General features: G+C 50.9%; 1 protein-coding gene across 1 annotated transcript; it reads left to right on the top strand.

Moving 5' to 3' along the window:
* The first annotated feature begins 425 nt into the window (after nt 1-425).
* On the top strand, nt 426-5,964 carry LOC107314493 (synaptotagmin-12-like). The gene is made up of 7 exons (XM_015863742.2): nt 426-723; nt 2,065-2,244; nt 2,509-2,624; nt 3,260-3,637; nt 4,071-4,190; nt 4,370-4,481; nt 5,135-5,964. The coding sequence occupies exons 2-7, from the start codon at nt 2,079-2,081 to the stop codon at nt 5,434-5,436; spliced, it is 1,194 nt and encodes a 397-aa protein (XP_015719228.1). The 5' UTR covers nt 426-723; nt 2,065-2,078; the 3' UTR covers nt 5,437-5,964.
* The last annotated feature ends 4,967 nt before the right edge of the window (nt 5,965-10,931 follow it).

Genomic DNA, 10,931 nt, shown 5'->3' with positions numbered 1-10,931 from the left:
CCATGAGAAGTTCTCCTTCTGCCAGTGCCACATTGCCTTGAGTTAATTACGTGTTGCAGATGACTAAAGCTCCTCAGCTCCAGGCACAGGGACACTCCCCAGCTGCACTGTGATGGCCCACAAGGGATTGCTGCTGGAGCTCCTGCTGCCAGGCTTGAGGCCTCAGCTCATCCCTGGTGTGCAGCAATGGTAAAACAAGCAGCACAGGGAGGAATTGGGGTACAGAGCCCCCCAAAGGTCCCATCTCCTTCCTCATCTCCTCCTCAATGCTCAGCCCTTTATCAGTCATGGAGCTTGGCACTGTCTTCTTGCACCTGAAGGAAAGCACCATTCCCACCTTCCAGACATCACACTGTGCTAAAACCACCTGTTAGATGCATCTTTGGGCTCATGGCTCTGCAGCTGGGGGGGCACAGGGAGGGCTTCGGCACAGCTGAGACCACAGAGTAAGTTCCACGGTTGTATGTAAAGGCTTCCATGACCCTTGCAGCCACATCTGCCAGGCGGGCACACAAACTGCCAGCTCTCTATGGCTATGATGGAGTTACCCAGGCACCAGCCCAGCCAGCACATTGTTCCACGTGTACGTCCTGTTCTGCTCTGGCTTGGTCAATATTGGCTCCTGGGAACTTGTTTTCCTGGTGCAACAAAGCAGCCCTGTGCTGTGTGCTGGCAGCAGGCTCAGAAGGTTCCCGGGGTCCTGCTCTGAAGCTGTTTCTGAAGGTAGGATTTGGGAGTTAAGCCTCTGGGAGGAGCTGGAAATGGGATCCTTGTGGCTCTGGGGGAAAGGCAGCAACATCTGCTGTGCCTGCAGGGCTATTTCTGCTGGGGGCTGCCTCTCATAGGGGGCTCAGGAAGGAGCAGAAAGGTGAGCTGTTTCCTCTTACCCACACCGATGCAGACACAAGCACAAGGGAAGCACCTGATCCACTGTAGGCTTTCATTCACACATCAAAGAATGGGTGACAGCCAGACTGAGCAGCAAAGCTGTGTACCACAGCCAGCCCTGCTGTGACATCTGGCCTCGTGAGGGGAAGCAATATTCAGGCGAGCTCCAGGAGCACAGGGTGAAGCATGATGGTAACAGAAACACTCAGCTTTGTTGCTTGCCTCTATTTAAATGGCTGCTTTACCCATCATTCTCCTTATTCAGGTGCATACCGTTAAGAGTGAAAACCTCTCAGGTGACTGGCAGCCAGGTGTAGAGCAACAATGTCTGCTGAAGGTTATCTTCATACTATGCTCTTCCTGAGGGCTCTGCTATCAATAAATCCCTCTTAATGCTCAGATCTGCACCTAAGCCTTCCTGTAGCCCCTTGAGCATCCTCACAGCACAGTTCCTTACTGTAGGTTAGCAGAGTGTTAAGTTGCCTGTGCAGATTTATAATGCTTCTCTTAGTCCCATGTTTTCAGGGAAGTGTATATTTAGGCTTAAGATCCCTCTTTCCAGTCCTTGCTTTGATTACTCAGGCTACATAGGGATGAAAGGCTGCACTAAGCCATAGCCTGATGGACCTCTGTCATCTTCCTAGAAGCAAAACGCAGCTTCGGCTTCTTCTCAGGACTGGCAGGTTCCTTGTGTGGAACAAGTGACATTGGGTAAAGCTGAGATGCTCCTTAGCAGAAGAGCTCATAGTGAGAGTAGAAACCATTGCTGTTTATTAAGGCAATTGGAACACTAATTGGAAATTAAAGAAAACCACTGTTGATTCTCATTAGCAGCATCCCTCAGCTGCACACTGTGGGAGGAATACTGTGAGGGTAAAGCTCTGTTGGGTGTTTGTGTTTAGTCCTATGCTTTCCCCATGCATTTTCTGTCAGAAGGCAATAAGGAGGCACAGCAGCTGTAGGAGGCAGTAGAGTTATATGGAGGCAGGCTGAGAAAAAGCTAGCAGGAAAATCATAGGTGTGCCCTGTTTCCAACAGCCTTTCTCATTGGAAGCCTGTAAGCTGCTTTGTGAGTTGCTCTGGACAAAGGAATGGAATCCAGCTGATGCCCATCTATGTGGTAGTGACAGACCTGTGATGAAATGGTATTCATCTTTGCTTCCTTCTTTCTTCCAGAGGAAGAAGACAAGATGCAGAACAGCTCCATCACACTCAGGCTGCACAGTTTACAGCTGCTCTTTTCCAGCACGTGGAAATATGGGATCCTGGCATTAGCCATCCTCTTGCTCCTGGGGGCCCTGACCATCCTGGCTTACCAGATGTGCCAGCTTCAGAAGCACAGCAGGACTGGGAGAAGTAAGCATTGGCAGTGGTTTTCCTGCTTCCAAGCACATATGTCACTGCTACAGGCACTCAATGGCAAGCAGCTCAGTGAGGTGCCTGGGGCAGCTGAGCAAGTGGCTCCTCCTGGGGAGGTGGTGTGAACCTGGTGCTGCCCGTGGAGGGAATGGGGGCACACAGGGCCCTCAGCAGGTCCTATAGAAAGGCTGTCCCCCTGTAGCTGCTGGCTACACGGTGCAAGCTGGGCATTGCCTCCTCATCTTTTCCATATCCCCACAGAGAAGAAATACAACAGTGGAGACGGGGTGAAGATGAGGGCAGAGAATGGCCTGTGGGAGAAGAAGATGCCGCCTCTTCTGCTCGGTAGCAGCCAGCAGAGTGACACGGATGTGGAGGCACGTACGTCAGTGCTGGGCAAGGCTGAGAGCAGCTTGAAGGCTGGTGCTGAGGGAAGTGAAAAACCAGCAGTGTAGTTTTGGGGAAAGCTGGTGACTGACTCGATCTCAAGTTTCACTTCTACTCGCTCCTCCTTTATGCAGCATATGATCAATCTGAGGGAAGGAGTAACGGCGAGTTTCCCTCCTTTCCCTCCCCCCAATCCCAGCCCGTGTCTGTTACTGGAGGGATGTGGTTTCGCATAAGGCAAATTCCTCGAGTTCCTGCTGCCCTCCCCACAGCAGCTCAGGAAGCCACGAGGCAGGCAGTGGGCTCAGCCATGGCCCCAAAATACCACCAGCAGCTGCTGAGTCCAGACTGGCTGCAGCTGCTGAGAGAACAGTGAAGCAAGAGGGGAAGGAAGCTGAAAGAGCAGCTGTCCTGCCCCAGAAAGGGCACTATAGAATCACAGAATGGCTTAGCTTGGAGGAGACCTTAAAGATCGTCTAGTTCCAAACCCCATGCCATGGGCCAGCTTGTCAGCCACTACATGCCAACACACCTTCCTGCCACTGTAGGAAAAGGAGGACAGTTCTGCATGCTGTGCTTTGAGAGACCCATCTGTTTCCCTTCCTCTCACCCTTGTTTTCCATAGATGGTGGAGCTGGGAGCAGAGCTGGATGCACCCCATCCCTGCCTCTCCTGCAGCATCACTGAAGACCCAATCAGTGACCTGAGTCCCTTGCCCAGCTCCCAGGGCAGTCTGAAGTTCTCCCTCCTGTACTGCAGGGAGCAACGTGAGCTGCTGGTGAGCGGCCTGGAGGTGCAGGGCCTGCCCAACCACAGGCACACTGAGGTGGCCGTTTGGCTCCGACTGCTGCAGCGGGTCCCATCCCACATCCCTGGGCTCCAGTGTGTGGTTCAGGAGTGGCAGAGCCGAGCAGTGAAGAACTGCGGCAGGACAACCTTTGGGGAGCACTTCGTCTGTTCCCTGCAGGATGCTGAGATGGAGAGGAGCACCCTGAAGATGGAGGTGGGATGGTGTCCTAGCTTTGCTTATAGACATAGAGCACTACCCTCACTGCTCTTGAGGTGTTCCCAAGTTAGAGGGGACATACAAGAACCATGGAGTCCAACTCCTCGCTCCACACAGGACCAATCAAAACCCAAACCATATATCTGAGAGTGTTGTCCAAATGCTTCTTGAACTCCAGCAGCTTGGTGCCATGCCTGCTGCCCTGGGAAGCCTGCTCCATGCCCATCACCCTCTGGTGAAGCATCTTTTCCTAACTCCCAGCCTAACCTTTCCCCATTGCTGAAATTCCAAAAGCCGAGAGATGCATTGGAGCAGGGCTCAAGAGCAGTCAGCTGCCTTTGGAGGATGCATGGTGCATAGGGATGCTCTCGAGGCACAGCCCTGTCCTGCACCTTGCCCCATGGACGTGCTTTTTACCTCTCTCCCATAGGTCCAACATTTTGACAAATACTCCAGGAATGCTGCACTGGGGGAAGTGAGGGTTGCCCTGAGCCAGCTAAAGGCTTCCCAGAGCCTGGTTTTGTGTGCGGAACTGCAGAAGACCACAAAGGTAACGCATGGCCTTATTCTGTGCTCCCATACAGTGGCTTAGGGGACTGTGCACCGTGACAGCCATCCCTTCACTTAAGGAACAACTCCTGCCTTGCACCCTGTGGTCTGTGTGGTGCAGGCAGTAGCAGGGAGGGCTGCCCAGCCACCTGCTTATTTCCTGTCTCCTATTCTCTGCAGGATATCGTGGGAGAGGTGCTGCTGTCACTGAAGTGCCTGCCCATCTCCCAGAAGATGGAGGTGGGGCTGCTCAAGGCAAAAACCACCCCCCCTCACAGAGCTGCAGAGAAGAGTAAGGGTTTTGTACCCCTGTTGTCTGGGCTGGCTGCTCCTCTTTACCCTGCTGCTGCCTCGGGTTCACCCACACAGATAGGCACAGGGTGCTGGGCATGGAAGATCCTTCTCACACCCCAGCCTTGGCAGAGAAGCACTGCTGACTCTCATTAGGCCGTAACACTAACAAAACCCGCATCTGCCTCCCATGAATCCCATTCCTCTGCTCTGCAGAGACTCAAACGCTGGGCCTCATCATAGGGCTGCAGCCCTCAGCACAGAGGCAATTTGCTTTTACTCTGGGGGACGCCCTGAGTAAGGGCAGTGCAGAGGTGATGCCACTCTCCCTTGGGGCTGTAACCAGAGCTCTGCTATCATCTGTCTCCACGGAGGAGACTGCCCTTTGAGGCCACAGACACCCGAGAGCAGCCTTAGAGATGCTCTGTACTGTAGATAAGTTGTAAACAGCTCCTTACCTTGAGAAGGCTGAGGTAGAGCCACCTTTAGTTCCTATAACTCCATGGTTGATGTTTCACAGCTGCAGAGTCTTCTCATAGGAAGCCCTCAGGCAATGGGGCTCCGCCATGGTGGGATGGTGATGAACCCCCTAGTCCTACCAGCTATCAGAATGCAACTGCCACTTCTCCACCCCTTTCTTTCTCCCTGTCCCAGGTGTATACGCCAGGATAGATGTTTCCTGCAGACGCCACAGGCAGAAGCACCAGAAATCCAGGCCACAGGCACACACTTCACTCATCATTTTCAACGAGACCTTCCTGTTCCCCATGCCCCAGACAGCAGCGTGGGACTGTTCTGTGCTCATCTCCCTTTATGAAGTGGGCCCCGAGCCCAGGCACCTCATTGGGCAGGCCAGTGTGGGCAGGAACATGGCAAGGGATGCAGCTGGTCACTGGGACCTCATGGCCAAGTCCATCCAGCAGCCTGTAGCCCAGTGGCACCCCCTTCTCATTTAGAGGGGAGGACTACTGCAGCTCTTCACAGTGGTCTGGCTGAGTTTTTTGAGCAGCAATCACAGTGAATGAATCAGAGCTTGGCATACTTGGTAAGATGCAGGTAACTTCTCCTTTAGCTTCCTCCTACTGCTTCTGCTGCTCCTGGTGGTCCCACATCACCCTCAGTAAAGCAGTAGGATCTCAGCGCTGGAGGAGACTTGTCCCTGTGGAAGGAAATAGTGCCTGCCCTACAACGCCCATTGCCCTAAGTAGGCAAGAGGAAAAAGGGATGGGAGGAGGAGTCCCTGCCCCTATTCATTAAATAAGGAGGCACCAAAAGGTGATTTGCCTCAGTTCAAACCAGACATGCATGCTGGGACAGATATGCTTGTAGAGCTGGGTAAGCTCTATCTTATCTGTATCTATCTTAACTTTCTGAATTTTGATGTTTTTTGGCCTTGGAGAATTTCTGGGGCACATTCATTTTATGTTGGAGTTGCAAATAAATAAATGTAAAGGCAAAAAGACATTTCACAGCTTAAAATGTCACCCATCTCTTTGTCCTGTTCTGATTTGAGGAGTCCCTTTTGTCATTCCCTACACTCTGTCCTAGGCTTTCAGAGCACACACTCTCTCACTCAGCAGCTCCCCTCCTGCCTTCTGAGGGCTGCAGCTCCACTTTTCCTTTTTAATGCCTTTTTCTTTGCTATGCTGCCAGAACTCCTGCCCCTGCTCAGTCACAAGACGTGTTACCTTAGGATAAACCTGTTAGATGTGTGGATGGCTTTTGCGTAGGCAACCCCCCCAAAAAAAAACCCTTGTAATTTAGGTCACAAGAGCTTATTTGGTGTGGGGAACAGTGAAATGAGGCTAGTGGAAAAGAGGCCACAGCAGCTGAGATGACCCAGGTGCTTCCAACTTGAGGGAGAAAAGAGTGGCCTACAAACAAATATCTAACGCACATAAACTAATGGGTACAGAAATAAAGACAGGCAAATACCCCTGATAAAGCCACCCTGTCACAGAGAAGCAGAGCCAAGCCACATCCTTCTCGTGCAGGTTCCCTTATCCCTTGGCCAACCCATGGCCAAGAAAACCAGCTCTGGGATGCAGGTGAGCACGCTGCTCAGCGGGCTGCCTGTGCTATGAGTCAATGTTTATACTATTAAACTATTAAGATAATTTTAATCCTCAACCTGTCAGAGCTGCTATAATTAGCCTCTGGCAACTTTCAATTCGGAGCTATTAAAGCGAATTGGAGATTTATTTCTGTGCAATCACCCCTCCCAGGTGCTGGCAGTCTGATTTGGGACTGCTCATTAGTGGGACGCTGAGTGTTGGAACTGGGCTTGGCTCCTCCCAGCCCCCCAAGCCCATCTGGGAGGATTGCAGCTGAAATGAAGGTATGAGTGCAAAATGCAATGGGAGGGTGAGGGAAGGAAATGTACAGAGCCAAAGGAGGCTCTGGAGAGAGGCCGATTTGGTTAGAAGTGATTCAGCCCAGAGCAGCCTTACATTTATTCTTTGTATGTGCATCGGGACCCTGATGAGGGCACTCCTCCCTCAGCAGCTCAGTAAGCCAAATGCACCATGGATTTCTCTTATTCCTGCTCAAAAGTAGCCTACAAATCTTTCAGTGCACCTTATCTCCAAGGGCAGCAATCTGACAGCTGGAAAAACACATGCGTGTGTGAGCATTAAGCTGGACCGACAAGGCAGGGCTGGAAGGTGTGCAGCTGGTGCAGGCAGGGCAACCATGGACCCCACTGCCTGCTCCCAGCACACTGAGGCCTTGGTGTGGTTACAGGCCTTGCTGCTCAGCTTGGCTTTTCCACCTGAGTATCCAGGCTGCTTGCAGAGGAAATGTTACCCTGTATTAAGTGAGTGCCTTCCCAGAGTGTCCTTGACGGATGGCTTTAAGCACGTCAGTGAACAAGCCCATGCCTCTAAGCAAAGTCACGGCTTCCAGAAGGACGTCTTAATCATTAACCACAAAATATGCCATTTCCCTGCAATTTAGAGAGCATGGGTTGAGACTGAGATAACAGCAAAGGCCAACAGAATAGGAGGTGCTGTTCTCCCTGCCCGGCCCAGCAAGAGGCAGGGGGCACAAAGAACCCAGGAGGTCTCTCTGACCATCAGACAGCACGTCGGTGCTGTGTAGATGCCTGAGCACAGGCACAGGAACTCTGAGGCTGTGGGTTTGCTCTTTGGAGATCTCTAGATGTCCCCAGGCCTGCACACCCTGCTCCAGGTATCCCTGCTGGAGAGCTCTTTGGTTTCCATAGGACTGGGGACAAAGGAGGCAGCATTAGCTGGAAATGTGAGGTTATGCTGTTGGTTCTCCTCACAAGGGCACTGCCCCGAGGGCAGCCTGCTCCCTTGCTCCTTATCAGCCACCCCAAAGCAGTCCTGGCCGGTCCATCCCACACACAGTGTTTGCTTTCAAGTGCTGAAGCCAAAACCTGTTGCTCAAAAGGACACACAGGATCTGGGTAGCCTGGAAAGAGAGAAGTCTGAGTGCGGGTTGCTTCACACCATGAGCAAACACGATGACAACCTATTTTTACCATATAACCTGGGTGCCATGTCACACGGCTCTTTGCCACTAAAGGGACCCTTCTTCAGTTTGGGTTTTTATAAAGCCAAAGGATCTGATGTTAGAAAGGCTGTCACAAGACAAACCTGAAGGGGGGGGAGGGGGGCGGGAAGCGAAGCAAACACTTGTAGTAGTAAATAATTGCACAGCAGACACATGAAGCTGTAAAACACATGGAAAATACAGATACCTTGACCAAAAGGGCAGCGATCGGCCTACACTGCTCTGATCTGTGTCAGTGGAGGCAAAGGTCAGGCCCACAAAAACTGTGGTTTAGAGGCAGTGTGATGGGAGAGCACCGCTGTCCTTCTGGGTGATTTCATCTTCCTGTGCTGAGGTCAGAAACCCCAGCAAAGGGCAGCGGAGCTTCTTAGGGCCATGGCCCCGCAGGGATCCCTCGAGCAGGGAAGCCAGAAGCAACGTGGGAGCTGTCAGGCATGGAGAGAGTATGACTGGTAACATTTCTTTCCGCCTTTTTGGTGTAACTGAATGGTAGAAAGAAACACTGTCATGTGATCCTCGTGCTCTTCACCCACTGACATAAATATTTCATAGAAACCTGCATATTTATAAGTGTATCTGGCAACAACAAGAAGGTAGCAATAATAGCAACAACAGTGTTAGAAGGACGGGTTAAGAAAAACAAATGAGAATGGAAGGGAAATATTTCATTTTAGGTTTGCTTACACCTTCAAACTGGGATGAGAAAGACCTGAAAGTGAGTTTCAGAAACCTGAATTTTCATCCACAGTGCAATTCAACGCAGATGAGCTGCTTATTTTACCCCTACAGAGAAACCTGTGTTTTTCCAAATAACTCTACCAAGGCATTTATGGAATAACCATTTTCCTTTGTAACCGTAACCTTCTAATTAGATTTCATCCTAAGGTGAGACTGTTAAACCCTTCAGAACTGAGACATTACACGCAATTCTCTATAATCTCTTCCTGGGGAAATTATTGTATTATTTAATACTCTTTGTCTCGGGTAATTAGAGCAGGCTTCCTTCCACCCTTCCACTCGCTGTTCCCTTTATTTACGTCTGCGATGGGCACATACAGCCTCTGTAGGCTTCTAGTCCACACAGTTCAACACCATTCAGTGAGATCTAGAGAGAAGGATGGTGGGCTCGTGGGGATCATTCAGCATGGAAGGTCCATTCGAGCTGCCCTTTCCTTCGGTATATGCAGCCAAGACAAATCTCACGTGGCCGAACCTGACGAGCTGTAGGAGGAAGTTCAGTTGCAGGGGGAGAAACCCACGTGCAAAGGGAATGGAGAGCTTCCAGATGGCAAACACCAGAGCTGAGGTCAGCACATTTTCAAGATGATTGCAGACAGAGCAATCATCTCCAAACCTTCAGTTCCTGACCCAGTCGGGAGTTAAGCACCCTGCCCGAGGGGGAGATCCTTTTTCTCTACAGCAGGACACAGCCAACAGGTAACAGCACAGCCCTCTCTGCAAGGCTGTTCCTCTGAGCAGCACCACAGTGCTCTGTCAGTCCGAGACTCAAACCAAGGCCTGCTCAAGGAGTTGTCTTTTCAGGCCATTCATGCCAGGCAGGCTGGCTGGCAGCCAGGCTTTGTGGCTGATCCCTGTTTAATGAGCCTGGTAGATACGCATCATGTATGTCTTTGTTTGTGCATAATAATATGATCACACTTAACCCCGAGTCTGCAGGGGCTCTGCCTACTTGGGAAATGAAAGCCATAAAAAGCGTATTTCGCATTAGGAAAGAAACAAGTGGGCTGTTTGCTAGTGACCAGCTTTGTTGCCTGGGTACCCAGCACAGTAGCTCCTTTCTGCTCGCTGCCAAGGCCCTGTAAGAGCACACTGTGCTTCATTTCAGCCCAGAGCCATTAGGGCTATTTATTCACCTCCGGTGCAATGCTCCATTTGCCATTTCACGTGAACCCAGCAGGCACCAGGGACAGCCTTGCTGAGCGCTGAGGGACAGCTCGACCATGGCTTCAGCATGGATCTTTCAGGGAGGAACTGAACCCTTAAAAGCTTTCTTCTTTGTCAGGCTCAGCACACAGTGCTCCACCCTCCTACCTGCAGAGACAGTGCAGGGCTGTGCTTTGCTGCCTGGCAGCTGCTGCCAGCTCCCAGCACCAGCTGCATCGTGCCATGGCAGAGCAGTCTGCTTCTGTCTGCCAGACTCGTGATTTCACTGCTCCTAAAAGGCTGTGACATGTTACCACAAATGCTGCCTGCAGAGAAAGCGAAGTGCTATCTCAAGGCACCTATCTCCAGCCACTGCAATTTAACACAGTATCCCCCAGCAGCTTGACCACAGTAAACCACAGTACTGAGGTTGTAGAGTAGAAGACATCAGCTAAGAGGGGGTGCTGGCACTTAGGCTAAAGACAGTCAACATTTTTCCTGAGAAATGAGGATTTGCTGGGATCGCTTATACTAGAAGCCTCATTTTCATCAGTTAAAAGCAGGTCCTTTCAGCAGCATCTGGACTTGCAAAGTGATGTGGACACTAAGTCAATGATTCCTGACATAGACATAAAAGCAGTAACATACATTAAATGAAGCCCTCAGCCTTATCAATTACCCAAATATTCATAATACAAAAGCTTCACATAGCGTGCCAGTAAAACTCAGTGCATGCTGTCAACTTTTAGCTGCCTGAACGCTGCCACTTTAACTGCTTGGAGCAGCCAGCAGGACAGAAAACTTCTTAAACCTGAACCCTTGCTTACCTCTAAAGGAACACACTTTAAACCAAGCTTCACTTTACCTCTCATTACTTGCTTTAACTTCCCTTCTTCCTCAAGTGTACCATTAGTACTCACCTATACAGTGACTGCAAAAGGTGCACTTAAGTAGAAATCCCGCAGCATCCAGCCTCAAGTTTAACTCCAGCTGATCTTAAAGGCGGAACCAAAGTATTTCCAGCACAAAT

Source organism: Coturnix japonica, chromosome 5 (assembly GCF_001577835.2).
Source record: "Coturnix japonica isolate 7356 chromosome 5, Coturnix japonica 2.1, whole genome shotgun sequence".
NCBI lineage: Eukaryota > Metazoa > Chordata > Aves > Galliformes > Phasianidae > Coturnix > Coturnix japonica.
Note: the sequence above shows the minus strand (reverse complement) of the source record. Positions and strands in the feature narration are given on the sequence as shown.